The sequence below is a fragment of the Taeniopygia guttata genome, chromosome 4A (assembly GCF_048771995.1).
Source record: "Taeniopygia guttata chromosome 4A, bTaeGut7.mat, whole genome shotgun sequence".
Lineage (NCBI taxonomy): Eukaryota > Metazoa > Chordata > Aves > Passeriformes > Estrildidae > Taeniopygia > Taeniopygia guttata.
In genome coordinates, this window is record NC_133029.1 from 6401812 (window position 1) to 6428267 (window position 26456).

The 26456-nt window shown below is 43.3% G+C and overlaps 1 protein-coding gene across 1 annotated transcript in view; it reads left to right on the top strand.

Annotated features, from left to right (window-relative positions):
• The first annotated feature begins 15659 nt into the window (after window positions 1-15659).
• Window positions 15660-26456, top strand: part of MAP7D3 (MAP7 domain containing 3) — a 40784-nt gene continuing 29987 nt past the window's right edge. Inside the window, exon 1 of the mRNA XM_030272511.4 lies at window positions 15660-15873. Coding sequence (XP_030128371.4) covers window positions 15795-15873 — 79 coding nt within the window. The 5' untranslated portion in view covers window positions 15660-15794. The remainder of the gene's footprint in view (window positions 15874-26456) is intronic.

The following is a 26456-nucleotide window of genomic DNA, read 5'->3' on the forward strand; positions in this document are numbered from 1 at the left end:
AGCTGTGTCGTGACTGTCAGGAGACAGTTGCGGGGTTTTCTTCAGTATCTTTTTAGTATGATATAGTTCTAGTATAGTATTAATGTCATATAATTTAGCTTAATAAAAACAATTTATTCAACCCTCTGCAGCACAGAGTCAAAGCACATTATTCCCGGTGCAGGGGGGTTGTACTACTTCAATATTTATCAGCCACCTTTGCTGTCCCTTTGCACTGGGCGAGGGGCTGGGAGGAGCCCTGGGCAGGAGGAGATGCCCAAAGAGAACCGGACAATGCCCGCCTGTCCTGGGCCCCTCTTGGGACCTGACAGCATCTCTGCTCCTGTGCTCACACTTAGAATTTTTATGTCTCTGGGCCGCATTTTTTGTTTTGGTCCTACAAATACAGATACAATAGGGGCTTTAAAATAGAAATGCGACTTTTGTACATATAAATTACATAAAGGGAACAACAAAAGGCTTGGAAACGGCAGCAGATGGGATTTCCGCGGGAGCACCGCGCGCGTTCGGCGGTTCCGCGCCACCGCCGGGCTCGGCTCCTGGGTCGCTGCTGCCGCCTGGCGCCAGCCCGCGGTACTGCAGGCCAAAGGCGGCGCTGCAGGGCCCTGCCGAGCGCCGCGGCCTGTGCGCTTTGTGCATTATTTTTGCGCTATTTATACTATTTACCCTTCCTACGCTCAGTGCTGCCGCCCCGAAGGAAGCCCCCGGCCCTGCGAGCCGGAGCCGGCAGCGCCCGCCCGGCCCGGGAGCGGCGTTGGCAGCGGGAACACAACAGCGCCCCGAACCCCAACAGTCCCTCTGAGCCCGGCAAAGACTCGCCACCCCCGCTGGAGAAATTGCCAACACAACCCCGCTCCCGCCTCTCCCCCAGAAGCATTTCAAGGGACTCGGCTTCGTCCTTTGTCTCTTGATCGCTATTTTCCATCTTCCCGCCAAAAAATGCAAAGAAATTCCCTTAACAAACCTAACCCCCATCATACAGAAACTCAAATAGAGAAGTGCCATAGCTGAGATTTTTTCCACGGCTTGAATTCTGTGTGTCACATCATCACTGCTTTTCTCATTCCCTGCGGCTGGGGGACTTCTTAAAGCAATAATAACATTTTCATAGACGTGAACAACAGCTGTGGAAAAGTTTTGCAGTTACAGACAACAGGCTGAGACTCATTGCTCCCTTAAGTGGATGTAAATTGCTCCCTCGTACTAGACCTTGTGCACACAGGAACCCAAACCACAGGGACTGTCACCACCAACAGGACCCTGACCTGTCACACCAGCCTTTGCTTCTCCCAAAAGCTGCTGAGATACATTCTCTGTAACACATCTTACAGCCTGTGATTTATTACAAGCTTTTATTTTATTAACGAGCAATGCTGGGAGTCTTTTTACTTGATGTCTTGCTAAGAGGGAAGTTATTTTGCTCTTTATCACAGGTACTGGATGTGAATGGGAGGCAGGGCTTTTGTTTTCTCTCTGTTGCAGCTAGCTAACCACACATATCTGGTGGGAAGCAAAGGAAAAGGAGCCATGCAGAGGTAGATCCTGGGAGACAGAAACGCTGCCCTGTGGCCTGCCTTGAAGATGCTGGGGATGCTGGTGCACCTCTCGTGAGCAGCACTCACACACTGCCAGTGAGTCCCCATTCCACAGGCTGGAAAAAGGAGCCATGCCTTCCCCACCTCAAGGTCCTTGAGGCTTGCAAGTGGCCTTCAAAGGGAGGAAAAGGAAGATGGGAGCCTGCTGGAGGATGGAAGGATGCAGGCCAGAGCAGTTGGATGTTCCACAAGTCTGTCTCAACCCACCCTCGCTATCCTGCTGGGAAAAGGGGCTGGCTATGGGCAGGGCTCATGCCCAGGCTGCCAGGGGGATTCCTCACCCACACCATGGCACAACAGTGCCCGCTGAGGCTGGAAGGGTTTGTCCTGTGCCTTCTGATTCTGCCCATGGCTGCAGCTGTTTTATCCCTGCCCCTCATGGCAGACCTCAGGCAATTCCATGGTTTCATTCAGACACGTTTATTCTAAGTGCATCCTCATGCCATCCACACTCTGCCGAGGATATTTTGTTTGGGAATTTCTCCTTTAACTCTTTGAATTCCTCTGTAAATAGGCAGCTGCCTTTACTTAGCAACTGCCTGAGTCATTTCCTCTCTGAGCAATCCTCTGGGTTCACTCTGCAGTACTTCCTCTTAACATTTTCTACATCTTCTGATATTTTTCCTTTCTTAGCTGAGGCAGGCTGTTAAAAATAGCAACAGGATTTCACTGTGTCTTTGTAAAACTGATACCACCGCCCCAAAGATCTCTTTAGATCCTTTCTCAGAATAATTTCCATTTTCAGTTGTATAATTATTGAGTCTTGAGGCAAGAGAAAAGTTGCATTTTAGTGGTCCTAAAAATATTAATGAAGATATAAATTGCTTCAATATGATTCAGTTTTCTGTTTTGAAATATTACTGAAATAAGATTGACATAAACAATCTTGTCAATAGGCTAAACAGACTTAAGAGATGAAAGCTTTTTGCCACCTTTTCATTTTTACCAGATGCCTGGAGAGAATCATAGAGGTTGGAATTTTTAAAGTTGAAAAAGACCTCTGAGTTCAACTCTTAACCCTGCACTGCCTAGTTAATCACTAATCCATGTCTCCAAGTGCCACATTCACACATTTTTTTAAGAGCTCCAGGGATGGTGATTCCACCACTGCCCTGGGCAGCCCCTTCTGGTGTCTGACAACCCCTGCAATGAAAAAAATTTCCCTAATATCCAACCCAAAATCTATATACACACATATAAATATTGTATATACTGGTTTCCAATACACTCTTCTACACTAGCTGGCATTCACTACCACCTAGAATTTTTCTAATATGAGTTTATTTTTCACTGTGCAGCGATACCAAATTTCCAGGATGTGAAAGCCCAAACCCTGTAAGTCAGTGAAACAAGATGTGCTGTACCAACCAAAATCATTAGAAAAGGTCAAGGAGTCCTCTCTGCCAGGAGCACCCATCCAGCCTGTCACTGCTCTGGGCAGAAACAAGCCATGATTAAAAGTGTGTCTGGAATTCCTGGGGAGCAGGAGATGCTTAAATCCAAACCTGGATCCGACTCCTGCTGCAGGATGTACTTTGCAGCCCCTCAGAATATCCCACTTGCTCTGTTCAGGGCATTTGGGAACAAGCAAGTTTTTAATTGTGCTCAGGTTTTTAATTCTAGCTCACTTCTAATTGAGTTTTGCTTTAATGTTTGTACATGAGAAGGAGTGATAATTGAAGGGGTGGGGACCCTGCTCGAGTCAGAAAAGTGAATGTTCAGCTGATTTATAGCAGGTATTAACCAGGGCCTCACTAGACTGTTCCCATTGGGAAGAGAGGCTGAACAAAAAAGTTAGAATTTTAATGATACTGAACCTTGTTTTCTTGAACACAGAAGAGCACCAAGCAGCCCAATTCACCATTTCCAAATCAGGGTCATTACACCCAAGTCTCTCCTCCTGTTATTTCAGGAGTCCATGAGATTACTCCTTTTCTCACTGACACACAAAGCACCCAAATCCTCTACCCTCTGCCTTTGCAAGTACAAGCTTTGACATGCAGCCATTGTTTTGGCTGGGAAACCAAAGAGAAACATCCACCCTCACCTCTCATTACAGAAATAGGTGGTAATTGGTCTTTTTATTCCATATCCAATATCCCAGTGTTAAGTAAACCACCATCTATAACTAAGTCCGCATCAATGCACTCTCCTCCTCACATGAAGAATTCATAAATCCTGATTTAATCTGTTCTGCCATAGCACACTGTGCCAAATTCCAGATCAGATATTACATAGCATCCTTCTGTGCTGTATCCTGCATTTAGTCACTCCACACAGGCTTTCATCTTATTTAATTTCTAGTGTTCAACTCTGCAGTGTGTTATAGTGGATGATTTCTGAAGGGCTGTACTGCATCAGAGGCTTTCAAGGAAAATAGTCCATGAAAGAAGGATGAAATCTGAATGTCGAGGACAGCTTTGTGTTTGTGCCACTTCTCTGTGCAGCTGTTTGCCATGAGTAGTTCTCCTTTTATTTCTGCAGGTGGCACCAAGCATTTAGTTTTGACATATTTGTTATTTCAAAGCTATTTTGAACTCCTAAAAGATGGTCTGCTGCTGTGCAGACCCTCTGTGGCTGCACATGGCCTCTCTGCAGCTCTGTGAGCCCATGCTCCAGCTGGTCAGTGGGTCACCCCTCCATCCCCAGGGCCAGCTGGTCAGTGGGTCACCCCTCCATCCTCGTTGTCTCTGGGACAGTGGTGGGAGCTGAGGTGTGAGGCATGGACAGCCCCAGACAGGGTGAAGACTGGCCAGGAGCCAGAGGCATGGGTGAGTGTGGGATTACAGCTGAAGCAAGCCAAGAACTTGGCTGAGGTGTCACTAACCAGACCCATATCCCAACCCTGCAGTCCTGCCCATGTCCCATCCCATCCTCCCAACTTGTCTGAGCTGCTGCTGTGCCCTCAGAGCACTCCCACAGGGTCATTTTTCTGCTGACTTCGGGGACAGAGACACCAAAGGGCCGGTGCTGCATGTTCAGGGCACCCTTGGAGCTGTGAGGTCTGCAGAGCCTCGTGCAAGGACCATGCCAGAGAGTCTGTTCCATGACAGCTCATCTGGTGAGCCAGGGAAAGACCCTGGACTAAAGTGGGCAAAACACAGAAACTAAATATCCATATTCCGAACCACTTTCCATCGCTGTAAAACTTCAGTGCCACAGTCTCAGCTCTCAAATTTGCCAAATGTAAGCTGCCACATTCAACCAGGCCAGGTGCTTTGAGTTTTTGAAGCTGCTGGGGGTTACCCAAGAGAGCCAGTCACCTTTTTGGGTGCTCCTTCCTGCAGATAGCCGGGCTGGCTACCCCGTGTCCCATCCAGATTTCATTTCACTGCAGCCCTTGGAGTTGTCACTCTATCCCCAGGATAACATATCTGCCATGCTCTTGTGCAGAGCACACAGTGACAGCTCCCTGGCCCCAGCCCAAAAACTTTATGACTTATTAATTTAGCAAGGCATTTAATTCACCACTGGCAGCACTGGCTGAAGAGCAAAATGAGGAAGTCAGATTCATCTTTGTTTCCAATGCATCAAAATAAAAGAACATCTGTAGCATACACAGCAGACTTTTAGCAACCAGGAGCTCCTGGGCTGGATATTGGAGGAAATAATTGGAAATCAATGGTGCTATACCTGCTCCATCCACCTCCAGCCCTGCTCTACCCCGTGATCAGATTGTGCTGAGGCTTTGCACTGCACCAAATACTGGGGGTTTTTAGCAGCTATTTGTACTGTTTTTCTTAGCTGGGCTACCCATGCTCTGAAGGTACAGCACTATATATTTAAAATTGATGAAGATTTCCTTGTGCCATGGGGACAGAAACTCCTGGATTATTTCCCTTAGGAAGCATTTCTGGCCTACCGCTGAGTGTGCAGCTGTGTACTGAAGCATGTACTCGTTAGAATATATTATAGAAACATTTTAATACTTAAAAGGTAGTGTCTTATAATTTCAAAGCACTGTATAAGCACTGACTAATCGAGGTTCATGGCAGCACTTTTAAACAGATAAGGAACTACCATGGAAAAATAAGTAGCAGCCAACACTTACTACCCTGAGGTCTGAAGTACAGTAGTTATTTTTTCAGGTGTGGAAATGCAAAATATTTGCGTTTGCTCAGATGCCACAGTACAGTAATAACTGGCAAATGTCAGTATTTAAATGAAACTTCAGATGGAAACCCCCCACCTCCATCCACTCCCCCACCCACTCACCAGTCGAATTTGTACAGCTGAAGTGATGCCATGACAGGACTTGTCACAACTTCTTTTCACACAAGTTACACAGCCTCGATACCCCCTTGAGCACTGGGTGCAGGTTGGCTGAAAATCCTGCCCTCAGGAATTGCCTGAGAAAAAACAAGGCTCCAGCCCTGCTAGGCTGAGCAGGTTGTTGTCATACGAAGAAGAAGAACCAGTATGGCTGGTGGAAAGCCAGCACCTCATGCTCAGCCCTGTTGAGGCACTGCCTGCTCCTTTCTTTTTCATTTCCTGTAGCAGAACAAGCTTCAAAGGGCTCCTGTGACAGCCACCAGCTTTGATCCAGGGTGAAACACCTTGGAGGTGGGAATCTCAGATACCAAAGCAGGTGCTGCATCACCATAGTTAGCAAAGGAGAATCTCCAGGGCTCTTCAAATTTCTCTCCTTTTTATTTCTTCACTGAACAAACCATTCACCCTCAACAACATGTTTGCAGCCCAGTTTATGAACACATGGGTATCATCACACAGTGCTCACAGCCATTTATACCAAGCCACTCTCCACAGGATTTCAAACCACTCAGGGCTCACCGCTGCCGACTTGAAACAGAAACCTTCACACGTGAAAGCCCAAGTCGTGGCAAAGGAACGAGTGGAAACTCTATTAGCAATGCTGTGACCTGCTAATTAGCAGTCATACTGAAAGCCATTAATTCCCAGAAAACAAGAGACCTAGAGGTTTCTGTTAGCTGAATATGGGTTGGAGACTGAAGACTGAAGGGTTTGCTGAAGGGTTTGCCTTGAAAAACTCATAGAGCATGTGCTCAGTGCTTGGCTGAAGCTGTTTTGCTGGGTTTTCAGGTGGCTGGTGACTGCTGTGCCTGGTTCACTGTACAGGGGTATGGAAGGGAATTACCCTCTAGAGTAATATAAATATAAACACAATATAAATTATCACCTAGCATTGCCATAAAATATATCTAAAATATTCCTACACGCTATGCTACATCTCATTTATTTCAGAAATATTTAAATGTCTTGCTAGTTTGGCCCTTACATTTCTGGAAGGAAGAAATCTGTGTCCTTGCCAAAGATGTAAATAAATGTAGATCTAGAGGGCACCAGACTGGAAAGAATGGATTTCATGGAGGGCTACAATCCTTCATGTTGCTGCCCATAACATGATACTCATCATGGCAAACTTACCTATTATTTTACACTCACAGTGCTCCAGGAACAGAGCCAGTGCTCATTACTGACAGCTACACTGGGGTCTAATTGCAGAGCACATCCCTGATTGCTTTGGAGGGGCTGGGTAACGATTGGCTCTGCAGGCAGAGTGCCACTGCCAGACTTTCAGCATCTGCATGATTTGTGTCTCTGACTTCCAAAACACCACAGAAAGGACTCACACAGATAGCCAGCCTCACATCAATCACCTTCACACAGTCCATGCAGGCACCTCTTGGTACCTGCCCATTAAAAACTGATCATTTTATAATAGTAATTTTGATTAATTAATTTTATTAAGTGGAGAGCATGTCCTTTTTCTCTGGTGTAAAGCCTAATTCTTTTGCAGCTCACAGCCACATTTTGAAATGTGTTCTGCTAGAAAAGCTAGAAAATGCTTTCTTAGATTTTACTCTTGAAGACTTCACAACTGACATTAAATAAAACATGAAGCCAAAGGAACCATGGAATGGTTAACTTTTGAGGGACACACAATCAGAAAATGCTCAAGGAGAAACATCTGGTCTTTCTCTTCTTGCTCCACTCCACCAGTCAGAGCTTTTTATGAAGACCAACCCAAATGGAAAACCTGCTTGTGATGCACGTGATTTGTTAGGGCTGTCCCTGCAATGCCATCCACAGTGTCGAGAATAAATGGCACTGCTGTGATTCTGTAGTAACAACCTCACAAAACAGCCCCACCAGGCAGGGAAACTGGCCACAGATGGGCTGGTTCTTGTGTTTTAAGTCTCTCAGCTCCAAATCTGGCCAGTTACCTCTCCTTCTGGAGTCTGAGGAGCTCAGTAGCACAACTCATGTTGGGCTAGTGTTTATAAGGAGCTGCCTAGTGGGTTCAAAAGTGATTTATGGGTGAAATTCAGAAAACGAAAAAGTGAAAAGAGAAAGCTTTGTGTGTGTAAAATGAGCAGAAGTCTGATCAGAATCCAACCCTGCATTTCTCACTGTGTGTGCATGGATGTGTAGGAGCAGGGAGGCAAAGGAAATATGTGAGAGAAGCCATAAAAGCTCCCAGATAATGCCTCCAAAGTATTTCTAAGCCGTTGCACAAGGAACAATATACAGAGACTTAAAATCAGACACAAGGGATCTATTTACGTGGCTAGGAGAATTCTCATGTGGAATACGCTTACAAAGAACCTTCTTTAGGCAAAACAAACAAACAAACACTGGAGTCATTTATCTCCTTGCCCTCTTCCTGTGCTGGAATACAGGAGCTTCACAGTGCTACAGTCCCAAACCGTGGCAGGGGCCTCCCGCTGTCCCTGCAGAATCCCACTTCAGTTCATTCAGCTGGGCAGGAGCAGAGGGCCCATTTCATGGGAGGACAAGGTAGGGTCTATGGTGAAGCAGCCTGTGAGACCAGGGTCTTTCCAAGCCATGTAAGGAGCCAGTGAGAATTGCCAAAGCAGCAAATTCCAAGCCAAAACAGGAAGGAACACGGTAGAGTTCAGTAGCAACCACACTGCTAAAGCTCTTCTCCAAATAAATTTTTTATAGAAAGAAATATTGCTGTTTGCCTAAACATTATTTCAATATGACATTTGTCTTCTAAAACTGATTAAGTAATCCAAGAGCTGAAAATTTTTCTTGAAAAATTACTCCATATTGAACTTGGTAAGACTGGATTAATTGAAATGGGGAGAGGCAAATTCAACAGCAGAATTAACACTTGGGAGTAACTGGTTCTTGCTTCCAGGTGAGAAATGAAACCACAGCTTCTCAGCAGGGTAAATGCAGCCAGCACTTCCCTGTGCCAGACTCATGTATGGGCATTTATGGTGCAGCCCCAACAGCACCTATCCCACACCAAGAGCATCTGACCCTGGGGAGAGAGGAAAGCAAACTGGAGAAAGTCATCCTAAAACACAACTTGTTAGTGCCCACTTCCCTTACAAGCTGCTTGGAACAGCAGCTAGAAGGCATTGGGATAAAGGAGGGATTTTCAGGTAGGTGAATGCCAAAATACTGCCGAACATTAAAATTTTGATTAAATTAGCTCCATAAATCAAGTGCATTCATAAAACAAATATTAGATTTTTGGTGGATTGTTGCTGCTGCTGCTGAAAAGCCATTTCTTTGTTCTCTCTTCCTTTGTGAGCAGGACAGTGTAACCATAATTTCCAGGGCTCTCCTTGGCTCGAGTTCACTTTCCTTTAGCATGGGAATGGCTGGCCAAAGGCAGCACATTGCCTGTCCCAAACCTCTGCAGGGAATCCAGACAATGTAGTGAGGCTGTTAAATCCAGGCTTGCCAGGAAATGTAGGGAGAGCAGGTGGCAGTCTGAAGCAAAAAAAGTTTGCACAGAGTCTGGGAAATGGGAATGATTCCTGACAAATCTTATTCTTGCTGCAGGAAGAGCCACCCTTCAAACCCCAAGGAAATATCCTACATCAATTTAGGGAGGCAAATACTTCAGACCAAGTTTCTGTCCTTGCACTAAGAATATTCCCCATCATCACTACAACCTGCTCTTTATTCTTGCTTTTTCCAAAGGCAGTGAGGCAGTTACCAGGGGCTCTCCTGTTCTCTGCCAAGGAGCTCTGCACAGAATAAAATTTGCATGACTGGCTTTCCTTCTTTTTGTCCAAGGAGACTTCCTGGACAACTGATCTTTCAAAAGCAACGGCCTTCAAACTGTTACAGAGAAAAACATCTAAGCAGTGCTAAGTTACTTAGAAATATTTTCATGCTCAAACAACTGAAAAATTATTCTGTATTCTCATATTTCCCATAAGTGCTCACTTCTAGGCAGGGGTCAATCAGTCAGATTTTTAGATCATTACATAGATTTGAGAAGTCTTTTAAGAGTCTTCAAAAAATGTCCTTTCAGTCAGATGCATAGCACTGTTAAGAAAATACTGTAACTCACATCAGTGATTTATCTTAACACCACTTGGAATAATAAAATATTCATAAAAAGCCCTACTGAAATATATTATCTCATCAGGACATGGTGATAAGATTAAATTGTTTGGCATTAGAAGTGATAAGGATTACCATATCAGTGTTCAGCTTGTTGAAATCATATTACCTAGTGCCATTGATAGCAATCACATTGAAATTCTGGATAATTTCAAATGATTCAGTAATAATTACCACACTGTGCTGTAGGCAAAGGGAGATGCTGGAACCTTCACAGCCAGTGCTGAATTTGTACAATGACTCAGTGTGATGGGATTTGTACCTTGAGAAAATTGATTGAGCTGATTCTCCTCTTAGTCTTTCCTTTGGGGAATGTACTGCTCCAAATCAGAGCAGGGCAAGAGGGAAACAAATATGTAAGTTATTTTAAAAATTATCCAGCAGCTCTATAGCTCCTTAGGAAATTCAGGACAAGGTTTGGGGAAGAGAGCAGCCTACTGTGGTCTGTGTTTACTCATTATTCCTGCAGGCTCCCAGACCGTGTGGTAACACAAATAAATAGCCAGTGATGACACATGCAGTGAGAACTTGAGCACAGAGCATCTCAGTTTGGTTGAACAGATGCAGTTTTGACACACACTGTTAGGCAGCCACTGTCACAAGAAGTGGCCTAGGAGCTTAACTTTTATAATCTACTATTTTTTGTTTACTGTCTTCAGTGTGCTCAACCTCCCAGACACACCCACACAATACAGCAACTGCCAGCCTCAGAGAGAGTTTATGCTGGATGGAAAGCCACAGAATAAATAAATAGGTAAATAAACCCTGGAAAGATGGTAGATGGTGAGAACACACTTACTTATCCCTATTTTGACCCCTGCAAGCACTTAAGTTTGTATGGGAATATGTTTTCTAAGACAACACATAGGTGTAATTCTATGAAGTGAGAACTTGTGGGCAGGCACAGTATGGCAGACAGGAGAGCAGAGGATCTATTTCCATATATTACATGTGCATGTTCTTTCTCTCTTAATTGCCTTCTGTGTAAATTGCTCTCCTGCCCTTACTGTACTATTTTACAGAAAGGATGATCTCAGACACAGAATTGGTGTCAGGCACTGAAGCATCAAACCTTTCTGCCAGCCAACCAAGCAGCCACATGACCACCCCATGTCTTCCCTTGAACTCATTTATCTTTTGTCACTGCTTAGAACACTCTGTCTAATTTTAGAAGGCAGTTCTGCAGCCCTTGCAGTGAATAACACTTGTTCTGGCCAATAGTCCCAAAAGGCATAAGTAGGAGTGCCAGAATCCCAGAAACACAGAGCTGAGACAGAGCTCAAGAGGTCACGGGGTCCCTCTGATCAGACCTGTCTTTCTGGGCTAACACTCACCCAGATACACCCCCATGATGGAGCTTTACTGCTTCCCCAGAAATCTATCCCACTATTATTTCCCTACCCCTTCCTGATGATATTTTCCTTGAAATCAAATAATCTTCCCTGATTAAAATCACATCAATCATCTTTTACTATCTCTGTTTCAAAGAAAGCAGAGTATCACCCTTCATCTACCTCTTCATTAGACTGAAAAAAAAATCCAATTCTTTAACTTCCTTCATTCATCCTTTCATTATTTCTTCTCATTTGCTCTAGATGTTCCTCAGCTAGTTTTTATCTTCTTGGGCAGCACCCCCAGAGTGGTCCTGCTGCTCCCCAGTGCTGCTGATGAGCAGAGGGGGGCTGTGTGTCCCAGAGCCCACCCTCTGTCCCTGCTCTGGGGCACTTCCCTTTTCACAACACCAGGCCACTGTTGACTCATGCTCAGCTTGTGACATCCCAGATTATTTTCTGCTCTATCTGCTATTAGCAAGCTGTCCTCTGTCCTGCCTTTCCATGCTGAATTGTTCTTGTCTAAATGTTTTCTCTTGCATCAGTCCCTATTTACCCTCGTCTTCTCCTGGACTGTATCTCTAACTTTCAGGATAATTCTGAATTCTATGCTTGTAGTCTACCATATCAGCAGTGCATACAAATGATAAAGGAATTCTTCCCATTCTATCATCCAGGTAACTAATAAACATACTGGGACAAGGACAAACTAACAGTTGCACTCTGTATCTCTTCTATTAGGCAATACCGTCTAATAACTTCACAACTAAGGAATTATTCACCCAGATAAATACAAGTGAACTTGAGCCAGAGGTGAGAAATGAGGTCCTAAGCATACAGATGTATTAGTAACACCGTGGTTTGCAGGTATTTGTCCCAGCAGGAGAGCAATAAGCACGAATGTGCAGTTAAAGACCATTTGGAAAGAATATTGGGCAGCTACAGTAATTTTCATGCCATCAATTTTCTTTCCATCAGCCACGACAGTTACATTCACCACAGGAAACCCACTGTAATCTGTCACAATACAGACCTTACACTTTTGGACTTAAAACATTTTGAAATACTTGTTCATAATTTTTCAAAATCTTACACATGGATATAAATATAAAAATACATTTAATTTCCCTGGTTTCTTGTTTTAGCTCTTATTCAGGATGACTCTGACACAAATAAAACTGAATACATGAAAACATTTTACTGTTAGATACTTCAATGGCCACAGGAATTAGGACCTGAAGTCTCACAGAAAATCTGGGGGCTGTTTTCTTGAACCACTATATCAGATTTCAGACTGAGTCCAGAGAAGCACAACATCTAATACTGTGTAACAATGGATACTTTGGGAAACAGGGTAAGGAATAAATTAATAGGTGGGTGCTTCTTCCTCTGGCACCCTCCCCAGATCTATCAGTGGCTTTGGTATTCTCTGGGCATTTCTTTTTGCATCTGGGTCATCTCATGTGCAAGCTTCTACCTGGCTAATTTCAGCCATTATTATCCAAACTACTTTCAGTATTTCTGAAACTGAAAAGGATAGTATAACCCCCTGGAATCTCACATTGCATGCAGTGCCAGGGCTCTATTGATTCTGAGCTCACAATGCCAATATGCCCCCATCATAATTCAGCCTGAAACAGCTTTGAAGACTTGTCAGAAACTATCACATAAAAACTAAGGACAGAAGAAATTATTGTAAAATTAAATTATTCGTTTTTCCACAGGGACATGGAAAAAAGGACAGTCTTTCAAGGATTAGGATAAATCAGCTCCTACAATCAAATCTGCAAATGCTGCAAAATTGAAAGGCAATTCCAATTCCTGCTGAATCCATGTGAGGTCAAAATTTTAATGAAGTTCCACCAAAAATGCAAAAGCAGTAATAATTGCATGACTGACCTGAAAATCTGAGAAACAAAGTCTAAAAGGAAATAACATTATTATAACAAATGTTACATTTACAATTGCTGCAACACTCTGCTCATCGGAGAAAAAAGATAACGTATTTTCCACACTGGTGCAGATTTTCTCAGCTCAGTTCCTGTGTGCTTAAAGATAAAAGATATGCTTGTCAAGCAGTATGTAGATATATGGAGAGCAGGGAGGGACAATGCCCGGCTTCTACCTCAAGAGTCCTTTTATCTCTCATAAATTTATATGTGCTTGGTCTTTTTATTTTAACTTTACAGCCTCCACTGCACCACCACAAACATCCTGAGTGTGCAACACTTGGTTTTTTTTCCTTCCTGTAATTCATACCTCCTTCTATGAAGCTTTGCACATGCAGAATATCAGGCTTGTCAAATTGCAAGCAGCGAGACCACTCACAGATGTGTCAGTTGAAATGGAAAGAAAAGAAAATGCCATCTCATTTGGAAGTGAATTTTAGTTGTCCATTCTGTTTGCAAGCATGCTTTTCAGTGTGATTGCTCCCATCCCAGTTGTCTCATCTTTCTCAGAGGAACAAAATTGTATAAATAGACTCTGACCCCTTTTATTGCATAGTGTGTTAAATGGGAAAGTTAAGGAAAATAACTGTAACCTAATAAAAATTCAGAGGCACCTCAAAACATTAATGAACACTTTATTATTACAGATATGAAAAGTGCAGCCCCATAACTGCACATTACTTTTGGGGCTTGCAAAACAAAAATTACATTCTGTCAGGTAGTTTGACCATTTTTTCATACCACACATATTGTATTTTATGCTATTGAGAACAAATACAAACAATTTGGTGATATTTTCTGATAGCTGCTGATTAAAGGAAGATGGAAAAATACATGGATACAGAAAAAGGAATCAAGAAACATTTTTGCTGTGCTGCTTTGTTCATGACATAACCAGAGACTTTGATTTCAATGACTCAGTCTTCTCATCTGTAAAATGAGGATAACATCTGAATGTCTCTCAGCGGAATGGTGAAATTTGATTTCAGCATGTGTATAAAGGACATGGAGATTACTAAGTAGGAAGGTGTTATTACCATATATTATAAATATAAACCTAGGAAATTTGGCATTGAATGTGTAGGGATTTTTCCCCTCTAGCTGCCCTTTTGTTTTAAATACTACTAATAATAATTGACATTCCATTAACACTGAAAAAACAAAAGATTCTGCTCACATACACATATAGCCAACATAAAAAAAAAGAAACAAAGAACAGGGCAAGTCTGTGGTCTGAGCATTCAGAACATATAAACTAAAATGAAGCCCTACATGGAATATATAAAAGGTTCCTTTTTTGTTCTCTTGAAATACTACCTGATCTTACTGCTACTTTTTCTGCATTCATCACAACTATGGGTTAACTTTTTGGCCCACTGGCAGGCAAACTTTCTGTTCATGATTGCAAAGGGAGTTTCCTGCACAAGGCCCAAAGCCTGCCCTTTGGAATGGCCATGGATGCTGCTTTACATTCACTCTTCTCAGAGCATAAACTCAGTGGCAAAATGAGATTATTCCCAAATTTATTGATAACCAGCTAGAGCAGCATCTCTCCTTGAGCTCTGTGACGGGAGGCAATTAATCATGGTTAATAACGTATTAGTTTAGGTTGGAAGGGATCTTAAAGACCATCCAGTTCCAGGTCTCTTGAAGTGTTGGGATGACATTTGCAATTGCTGTGGGGACACAAATTGCCCCTGCCATGTGAGACATCTGGGGAGCTGTCCTATGCCCACCCAGCCTGGAGCCGGCCAGCAGAGCCAGGCTCCCCTCAGCACCGGTCACTGGGGACCATGATGGCTCCCATGGGATGCTCAATTCTATCGGCCCCGTTGGCAGATGTTCACAGAACATTCAAAATATTCAACCCCTAAACCACTAAACCAAAGGCATATTTAAGAGGTTTCTGGATCTGGCACAGAGTGATGTGGTTTAGTGGTTGCAGTGCCAGCGTTGAGTGAGTGGGTGGCTGGACTTGATGATCTCGAAGGCCTCTTCCCTCCTTGACAATTCCATGATCCTAAACCACATCACTCAGCGCCAGATCAGACATCTCTTAAACACCTCCAGGGACGGTGACTCCACCGCCTCCTTGCGCAGCCTGTTCCAACACCTGCCCACCTGAACAGTGGGTTCCTTTTTCCTACTCTCAATCTCTGCTGGGCCGTTTAAGGCCGTTTCCTCCGCTCCTCTCGCAGCAGCCCCGGCAGACGAGACCGGCTCGCTCCTGCCGGGGGTGATGAGGTCCCCCTGAGCCCCTGAGCCCCGGCTGCCCCACCGCTGCTCAGCAGACTCGTTCCCCGGCCCTTGCAGGAGGTCCCCCGGCCCTTGCAGGAGGTTCCCCGGCTTTGCAGGAGGCTCGAGCCCCCGGCCGGACCCGCTGCGGCAGCCCGGTCGCTGTGGCAGCGCTGCCCGGCGCCGGCCTCGGCCGCCCCGGATGGCCGCGGGAGCGCTCCCGGTGCCCGCGGGGCGGGAGCGGGCGGAGCCTGCGCACTGCGCCCCGCGCCCCGCGGCCCGCCCGGCACTCCCGCGGCCCGGCGCTGAAGATGGCGGAGGGCGGTGCGGCGCCCCCGTCCTGCGCTTCCTCCTCCTCCTCCTCCTTGAAGGGGCTGCGGGAGCAGATGGGTGAGAGCGGGCAGGGAGGGGTAGCACGGGGGGTGTGTATGGGGGGGTCCGGCGGCCCAAGGGCGCGGCTGGCGCCGGCCGCCCCCCAACCCTGGCCGCCCCGCTAGACGTCCGGCCCCGTCTCGGGGCGGGGAAGGGGCACCGCCGGTGGAGGCCGCCGGGGCTGCGGCCCCGCTGCCCGCCCGCTCCGCGCTGCCCGCGGCTCCGGGCGGTGATCGCCGGTCGGGACCTCCCGCAGCCCGTGGGCAGCGGCGGAGGCGGTGCGGGGAGGCTGCGCTGCACGAGCCGCCCGTTTCTCACCCGTTCTCCCAACTTGTCGGTGTCTGTGCTGGCTCTTGCTTTCAGAGGGTTTGCCCCAGCGATGTGTTCGGTCCCGAGTGCAGAAGGCAGAGACAGCCCCTGGCACTGATTTCGAATCAAAGATTGAATAATTCCTGATTTTATTTTTCACTTTTTTTTTTTTTTTTTTTTAACTGGTGTTATAAGAGGGCTGAAGAAGCTCTGCTTTGGTTTTGTCTTTGGCTGTGCTTATGTGCATAGTTATTCTTAATAATATACTCTACAATGAGTACTGTGCATGCACGATATGTGTTTGCAGCAACATTTAGTGGTACATTTCTATGCAAAAGTTTTGTGGGTGAGCCATTAGAAAGTATAAACATTTACTTATCCCAGTCACAAAAAAAAAAAAAGAAGAAAAAAAGAAAAAAGTAAAGAGACTTGTGGTTTGATCTAAGTTAACTAACTAGGACTATGTGCAGCATCTATTCTTGAGAGCCTCCTGCATGATTGTTTTCAGTGTATCTGTTAATTACATAAAGAGGAGTGTTGGCAAAGGGTCCTGAATGCACAACTCTCATCTAGAATTCTTCTTCAGCGTGTTGGGTGTTGGTAATACTATTTAATTACCTTTTGTTTCTGTTTCAAAATTAAGACAGTTCAGTGCTCAAGAAGGATAAAGATCTGCCAAAAGATAGCAGTTCTCACCTGCACAGGCTAAGTCTGTCTGAACCTTATTCTTCCTGCTAGAACTGCTGAATTTTATTTTGCATATGGGATGCACTTACATGGTGGCTGCTAAATTTTTCTAAGGATGGGCACCCATATTTGGTTACAGCTGTCATGACCTAGATTTAGTCCCAAAATCAGAGAGGAAGTGTTCCTTGGGCCAAGCAGCTCCATCTCCCTTCAGATATGCACATGCTGTAATATGCACATCATGTTGAAAAAACAACCTCCCTCACTAGATCCTGGAAAGACTAGACCTTGAATTTTTTTCCCTGAGGGGGTAGAAGTCACTGAACCAGAATCTGAACTTTAGTGTACATAGAATGCATTTGTAGCAGTTATGTGCTCAAAGATAAAGTCAGTGCTAATGTGCAGTGAATCAATGCTGTCTGTGAGCTCACAGGCTGCTGCAGCTCTGCTCCCGACTTTTAGTCAGTAGCACTCTCTGGAGAGAGCAAATGATGTTTAGAAATCGTCCTTGCAATCCAGTGGTTGACGGTGGAATTTGCAGGATAATTTGGTGCTCTTTGGAGAAGTTGTGAGTAGCAGCCAAGTCTGATATCGCTGCTGTTTGGAGAAGATGTAAGAAAAAAAAAAAAGACACCCAAAGAAACCTCGATGTTCAGTCCCACGCTCCCCTTCGGGTGTTTGGGGAGGGATAGAACTTCCTGCTTGTCTGAGCTCACTTGGCTGCGTGGGGGGACTCCTCAGCTCCAAAATACCTGCTAAAAAGAATGCTTCCACCCAGTTTCTGCTGCTCTGTGGGCAGTTGTGTACTTTGCTGTCTTAATCAATCTGGAGAAACATCCATGCAAAATAAATACAGTGTTTGCCTTCGGCCGTTTGTCACTGAACTTGTGTCTGGGAATCTCACATTTAAAGACAAATAAAGAGAATCTTGCTGAGAAACCACAGCTCTTCTGGCAGCCTGGCTAAGAGCTGTGGTTACATACTGTTTGTATAGTCACCCTCTGCATAGGTACCTTTGTGGGTCCTTATTACAGGATGCTTCTGGGTTCTTGTTCTGTTCACTTGTGCTCTCTGTGACCAGCCTCTTGATGCTGCTTTGTTCTGTGGGTGATTGGTGCTTGTTAATTTTTAGGCCTTGCACACATAGAATCCCATGGCGTCACTTGTAACCAACTTCAATTTTGTATGGCAATAAAAATATTCTCTTAAATTCAGTCTACTGTTGAGGTAAGGAAAAGCTGTTTCTCCTTCTTTGGGTATCAACTGTAATTAAGATTCTGCAGTCCAATTCATGCCTGCAGTGCCAGTTCTACAGTTCCTTTGTAATAATTTTCTTCCCTGACACACTTGTCCAGTCTTGTTTCCTTTATGTGGGTGACAAAAAGCAGAATCTGCTACCACAGCTAGAAGGCAGTTAAGATTTCTGAACATCATTTGACATTAGAAATTAATTGTAGTTGTACATTGAACCAGCAGTGCATAGATGGCAGTTGCTTACCCCATTTTTGTTATCCATGTTTGCTGCTGTCATCCCTCAGGGATGAAGAGGAATTTTTGATCCTGTTCTAATGCCATAAGTACTGCTGAGCTTGTTAAGTTGTGAGAAGAGGGGAGTAGTCGAGTACTTGTGGTTTATCCAGTAAGTGAGGTTTTCCTTGAGTAGTGTGGGTAATCAGAGGAAAAATATCTTAATTCAAGCTGCTGTAGCCTACATTTATTGTCTTCATTTTCACTGGAATACTGAAAACTCCTGTCTTTCACAGTATGGGTGGTAGAGAATGTTTGGATTTTTTTACTAGAGCTTAGTATTCCTTTTCTGTTGCCAGGATTTCCACTCACATATTGAATTGCTGTTGCAAAGGTTGTTCAAAACAGAATATTTAAATGCTATTCATGCATATTTTCCTTTCCAAGACCTGCATCATCTTTTGGGAAACCTGTCTCAGGTTTGGGGAACAAAATAAAGTGCCTTTTAAAAAAAATCTAGCTGCAGGAATAAATTCCATGACCTGTAGGTCCCAGTTTGATTGGAAGTTTTCTAATAAACAGCTTTATTCCATGTAATTAGTTTTTTCTCCCCGTGAAAGTGGCACTGTCTGGGTTTGTCCATTTTGCCCAGACCGCAGTTCTTAGCGACAGCTTTACCAAGTACTTGTACACAGAATTGGCATGAAAGGAAGGATGGATGGACAACTAATAGTGTAACTTCATTGCTCAAGCAAGTAGGGACAAGCACAGATTTATCTGGTCTATAGATAACAGTTATAAAGCAAAACTTAGGAATACAAACTTGTGCCAACACCTGTAGGAGTACTAGAGAACTCTTGGGTACAGTCTTGGTCCCACAACAGAAGATGGTCAGAGCTGTCTAGAGGAAATTATTTGGGATCCAGAAGCATCTGTCAGTCAGACAATTGATGAGTTGACCTCTGTGTCAGAGCTGCTTGTGGGAAGAAGAAAGAATTTACTTATGAATTTGAATCCTTGAAAGCCTTTGGGATTTGCAGTGTGGTTGTCAGTAGAGGTGGGCTTCAGATCTTGCCTGGGAAGCAGCAAGACAAGGAAACCATTTCTTTGCCAGGTTTCTCACAATGTGGGGGTGCTGCATGAAAAGCATCTCGAGCATTCAGTTATTGTCCTACTTGGCGATGGTTGAATGAGTGACTGGTACAGGTCCCATCTGCAGAGCAAAGGCAGCCCATCACTGGAGCATTCAGCTGATGATCACTGGGTCTGGCTTCAATTTCTTGATTTGTCAAACTCCTCAGAACTCTGGAGAAAGTTCTAAGGGGTTTTGTGCTCCATCTTTATTGTGTGAAAGTAGTAAGACTGCTTTGCAGAGTATCAAGGTGATAAATGCAAAGAACTGCACAGAAACTGGATTTCATGTACATCTCAGTGGTGAGAGACCCTTCCCAAATCAGGCTGAGAACTTAATATGATTGTGATGGTTATGAGCCCTAGTTTAATTTTCTTCTTGTTCAGGGAAATACAATCATACACAGTAGGGATAATTTCGTGCTGATTCAGAAAGATGAATGCTATGTATTAAGGTGCTTGGCATTCTGAAGATTACCTCCAGTTGTAAGTGGTTTATAAAAGGTTTTATTCAAATTTAAAACTTTAAACTCTTGAGATTTCTCCAAATTCATTCAGGAAAGATATCCTCCTTGCTGTAAGGAGAGGGAAAAAAGCAAACAAACAAAAAAGCCACCCAAACCATACATATACACCATATTTTTTTCAGTTTATTAGGTAGTGTTCCATTCTCTACATATTTCTTCATGTGTTGAAAGTGCAAAATATAAATTTGGCTTCCATGCTTCAATTCAGATGAAACTGTTTAGTAAATAATGACTTGCAAGGGTCATGACTCCAATAGTGAGAGCCCAGAGATGCTGTGGCTTACACTATCCCTAACTGTGCATATTCTTAAAATGTGACTGGAATTAAGGACTGCTGCTTCTTCATACACTTGTGTTTTTCAAAAAGAAAACAGGGGAGTAGTAATACGCTATTATTAATTTTCAGTTCTTAAAGGTGATAAGAGAGGAAAGAAGGGTTACTGTAAGATAAATGGAAGAAATAATCTAGGTTGGTTATAATAATAGTGGTATCAACACCTGCTGGCTGTCTTTAAATTTGATTAAATAATTGGAGATGCTTGCAGTCCTCTTGTGAAAGGAGACTCTGAGAAATAAAATTCTGACCATGCAATTTTAATGACTTCTGTGGATATGACTTATCAGATTACTTGTGGTAGTTTAAAATCCAACTGGGACTGCAAATTTCTTGTCTGCCACAAATAAATTAGTGCCATTTAACTTCCAATTATGCAGCTTACAACCAGGTTAATCTTAATTGATGATATGATTTCAATGTGTTTGCATATGCCTGTCCAATAATCAAAACCTTTCTAGATGCTGGTGTTTAAGGTTTTCTGGAGTGTGGGGTTCATGGAAGAAAAAAGTGTTGCTCAGAATTGTTTTTGTTTGAAAGAGACAGAAACCTCCACCGTGCTGCGTAATGCCTGTGCATAAAGGGACAGAAACCTTTGCTTTTAAGGAAGGCTGACATGGTTGCTTGACACTTGTTTTAATCCAAATTATTTTTATATCTCAGTCAGTTTGGAACCTCTGCTTTCTAGGTGAAGGATCCCCAGCTGAAGTTGCCTTTGAAGAAAACATTTACCACTGGCCATGCTTAGAATACCCCTCTCTTTTCTCATAGTGGTTTTTTTTTTGCCTTCATAATTCACAGGGAACTTCTAAAATACTCTTTTATGAGTACTTAACTGACTCTTAATTTACAGACACTCTCTGTTGTTTAAATGCACTGACCTGAATCTTGGGAGGGAGAATAGATATTGTAGTGGCTTGTTCTCTGGGCAAGTGTTTCAAAGCTCCCAAGTGTTAAAATTCCTCTCCCAAGCCCAAGAGGGCTTGGCTACAAGAATATAGAAATACTGTAGGAATCTTTATACTTGAAGACTGTAATTTAATAGAATTAAAAAAAAAAATTATTAATTTCAAACCTTACCCTCTCTTTTGTTTTGCCAAGAGAACTTCTTAGAGGAACATTTTTGCAGTACAGGGTTGATCAACATTTTTGTATGTTGTGTTCTAGACATTAAAACCAAGGACACTCATCTCCAGGCCAGATCAGTGAGTGTCACCTTGCTCACTTTCAAATTCCTTTAAATGGGTAATTAATTTAGAAAGAAATATGGTATCTTTATTTGTCTCTTTAGCTCTTTTTTCCTGCTTGCTTTTTTTACACCCATTTTCCACTTTTCACTTACCCTTCAGGCTATTTAGGGCAGAGACTAATTCGTGGCTGCTTTGCTGGGGGTCTTACATTGCACGTATTGGAGTGTCCCACAGTCTTAATTTTTTAATTAGCTGGGTGAACTGTACAGCTTTAAGAAAATTTGTAGTTTATTTCCTTTTACATTTTGCATCCCCCTTTTCTGCTTTAGACAGGGGGTTTGCTGCATTAAACACACTGTGGGCACTGCAGCACTTTCTGTATTGAGTAGTTTGACTTGAGACTGGTGTCTTGGGGGTAAATGCCAACACTAGTCCCTCCTTCTGGAACACATAGACAGTGTTTGAATGAGCTCTGAATTTTCCATGAGAAATCCATCAAGTGTAAAAAGCAAAAGCAGTAGTTTTCATTGCTGTCTTGTAAAAGAGCTGCTATCCTTGCACCAAAAGAAAGCTCAAAATGGTGTTTTACAGGGTTTGTCTGAGTCCGCTGTGACTCGCAGTGCTAGGCTGTGCTCTGGGCTGGCATTGTTTGGGCTGGGGGAATTAAACAATAGCCACAGCCTGCAAACAAGAGGACAAAAGCGTTTTCAAGGCCGTGCTTCTAGCAAGCAAAAAAAACCCCAGACTGTTCAGGAAAGAGGGAAGTTGTGGAGAGAATTTAGCTATTGCCAGTGTTACAGATAGTGCACAGCAAGAGAAAGAAACAATACAATGAAAAAAACAGATGTGAAATAAGAGAAGAGAGCAAGAGTTTGTCTTGAAGTTACTTTTTGCCATGGCTTGCAGGAGTGTGAAGAGGAGTCAGTGTTAGGCAGCCCCGGAGCTGGGGGAGTAAAGCAGGGAGCTGATTTCTGTCTGTAGCTTTTGCCAATGCTTGAGCTGGAATTCCACTGGGAACTGAGCTGTGCAGAGGAGTTTAAAGTGGGATTGCTCTGGCATGTGTGGAGCCAGTCCAGCATTGAGGAGCAAGATCTGTGCTCCTGAGGCACTGGGCAGTGCTATTAAATAGAGAAAATTATTTGTACAGCAGACTGGTTATTCATAATCTTCCATTTTACCTTTTGGATCCTTCTGTAGCTGTTGAACTTGCATGTGATTCTGTCCAATTGGGAGTGTTAAATCTGTATACCCCTATATAAAAGTGTTTGTGTCACATAATTAGTAAATTTCACAATGAATCCCTTGAAATTATATAAGGGCATATTCATTGCGTAGACTGCTTTCATTTTAGTCTTGTGTATTAGGATACTTTGGAATTTCCAGTATGCAGAAACAGGTAAATATTTTAGCTAAACTTTAGAAGGTTCACAGGGGTCTTTGCAAGAGCGGAATTGCTGCTGTCATTCTACTTAATTTCTTTCAAGAGATGACTAATAATACACCTCACTAATAACGAACCCCAAATTGTGGAAGCCAGATGTCTTTTCCAGAGAAGGAGATAGATTTAGCTTGTCAGCCCTGTGTGCACAGCACAGATAGTGCTTCTTACTAACCTTATGAAGGCTTCTGCAAGACTTGGTGACACGTCTTTGTCCTTTCTAAGCATTGTACTGGCAATTGCTTTTTCCTTTAAGTAGCAAGAAGTGTAACTAACCCATGGCTGAGCAGCGTAAGTGAGGTTAAAATAAGAGAATAAGGTACAGTGGGAGTCAGTGAGACTCCACAGGTGTGTTTTCAGTAATGCTCAGACAACTGAAGGTAGTGAGGATGGTGTGGCTGTTGAGCAATGGTGTAGCATCTCTGCAGAAAGTTTCTGGAGATGGCTGCTAATTCTGTTAAGGACAAATTTCAATGCCTTGGTCTGTGCTGATATCACAGTCAGGTTTGTTTTAGATTATGTGCTTCCCCTAGGGCAAAGTGTGCAGAGATCAATGCAAAAATTAACTAGCAATCTTCCTGGTGCCTTTCTGGTCATGCCCTAGGCTGAATACATAATATGAGTATCATCCATCTTTGAGATTGCTTCAGTGGTATCTTTGCAGGTTTTCTTATAAGTAATTTTGTTAATCATGTGATTTTTAAAAGAAAAATATTTCTAGGTCTTAATCTGAATGTGGATGTTTGAAGATAAGTAAAAACTTAAGTTCTTACAAGTATGTCTCAAATACTCGTGGAGCTGCTGATTCATATACCGCAAAGGAATGCTTGTATTGGGTTTTCCAGTGGGATCAAGACTTGTGATGAACTGAAGAAATCACCTTGAACTGTCTTGAATTTTGGGAGCAAAACCAGAATGTTGTACAGAATTAGCTGAGGAGATGGTCTTAAAGGGAGGAAAGCGCATAAATGTAGTAAAATAGGTATCCTATGTAGGGAATAAATATAGGACAAAGTTTGCAAATGGAGTCTGGGATAGGGATAAGATAAAAGGAAGCTCTTCTATCCTGCTGAAGCTGTGAGTGTGCACTGCTTTCTGGAGATCTCCGTGCTTCCCATCTGGTGGCTGCCCAGACAAAACAGGAGAACCATCTGCCTTCCAGCTGGTCCGTCAGAAGGTGCCTACCAGGAAGCTCACGTATTTGTTTATGGAGCCTGTCAGTCCTTGCAACCCAAAGATGCGATGTGAGGATCAACAGGGAAAGACAGAAAAGGGGAAAACAGGGAAGAGAGGAGTGCACCCAGAGAGGGCTTTCTCTCCATCATTAGCAACTTTCTGTGTTGTTCACTTGTTTTTGTGAAGGTGCATCCTTCCTCTGGTGCCATCTGAAGAAGGAGTAGTGGTGTAAAAACCAATACCTAATTTTTCTTAAAGCTTCAAACGTATGATCTTGCATCCATTTGTCTTAACCTATGTTAATTAGTGAGTGGAAATCAGCTTAAAACGCAGTGCACAGAAATCTCCAACTTGAATACTGACTTTCCTTATCTTCCCTGAAAGTGTGTACAAAACTTATTAAAAAGATCTGATCACTATTGGCAAACATGGCTCCCTGTACTTCAGCAAGGCAAAACTGGAGGCTTGAAGATTTGGCACAGTTTGCTATAAAATCAGAGATAATTTGCTGGAATGTTCACTTTTGATTCATGGATTGCTTATTGGCTTCTTGTTGCTTGCTTTAAACTTTTATGGACGCACTTAGAATCGTAACAATGCTTAACATTCAGGAGCCCTCCTAACACCCCTTCTTTCAGAGGCTTAGTCTGGGATTTTTCGTATGCTTTGCATAACGAGTCATTAAATCATAAGGAGCAGAAGGATTGCTGTGACAGTCAGCACATTCTGCTCTCCTCTGCAGTTCCACGAGGGAAGGGGAGAGCGAGGGGCAGTGTCCGGCCGGGTCACGGACACGGGGCGGGCGATGGGATGGAAGGCCTGGACCTCGCTGGGTGAAGGGCCAGAAGTGCTGCAGTCCCTAATGAGGTTTGCTAAGAACAGCAGTGGGTTCTTTGCCAGTCTTGGCAGGGGCCAAGGGTATTAGCCGTGTGCAGGGGTTGAAATAGAAATCAAGGTTTATTTTTAGCACCGGTCTCTTCAGGGCACATTGGAAACCTGATCAGGGAAGGGAAGTGCTGTCATGCTCAGGAGGCACCTTAGCACCTGCACTGTCAGTGGATCGTGAGCTGGAAGTGGAATTGGGAGAGTTGGATTTATCTAGAATCTCACCTCCTGGTGCTTCTGTGGGTTTGGTTTATCTCTGATTTGCTTGGCCAGACCTGGGGTGCTAAATGGTGATGAGGGCACAGAAGGAAAACTGCTTCCCAAATTACCTAATCATTTCATGGTTCAAATAGCTCTGTTTTATTATGCCTTAATGCAGATATTATTATTAGCCTCATGCATGGCTTATATTTTTATTAATTTTACCTGGAGCACTTAAAGGTAGAATACTGTAAAATAAACATACACGTTAGGCTGATCACAAAATATTGTTGTGAAAGACTACTGTGGGAGGGCAAGCTCTGAATAAAAATGAGATATAATTTGACTCTTAAGATAATTTTTCTTCTCCAGGGAGTTTGCTGAATATGTCCATGAAGGCACCCCCACATTAATGCAACATGTGATATGGATTCTAGTGAAATGGTTGTTAACTGGTTTCCTGTTCTGGGGTATCCTAATTCATTACAGAGGTATTAGGCTCTGTATTTTACAGAGATATATTTTGTGGAAATTTTTTTTCCATGAAGCTTCACTCCACAGCAGACTGCTACATTCATTATGGAAATCTAGGCAGAGAAATTATAGGTATCTGCCAAAAACCATTTAAATATATTCATTATTAAGGTTTTTGTAATCATGTCAAAGCAAAATAAGAGAGGTATTTCTTAAAGATTGCATAGTGCAACTATGCAATGAATTTTCTTTTACTGTAGTAAAATGTGGACTTTGAAAATCACAGTTTTGTATTATAAATTTACCATGAAATACTCAAGGGCCATAAAACCTGTCTGCTGACTAGAAGCTTGGTGAAATTGAGCTCACGTATCTCAGGCATGTATCTAATGTGATGTCTGTTCCCCTTTTATTAATCTTCTGTTCAGATCCCCAGTTCACATTTGACTCTGGCTTTCTGTTGCTTAAATGGATCACATTCATGTGGCATGAAGGTGCATGCCTTGTGCCTTAAATCTGCTACTTTCAAATGTGTTAGTGCGTTGTTTCTATGCAAATAATGAAGCACTGAAGGAGTGAACATAAAATATTTTATCTGACATACAAAAAACCTTGATGTGCAAAAACCTCTGGCTGGGTATTTCTAGAGTTTTTTCACCTCTGTGTCCTCTGCAAGCTGAACTGTTTCTGTAACCCATTTTCCTGTCTTATAGAATAGTAATCTTTTGCAACCTTAATTAATTAAAATAAGCTGACTAATTGCTTTGCAGATGTGACACATT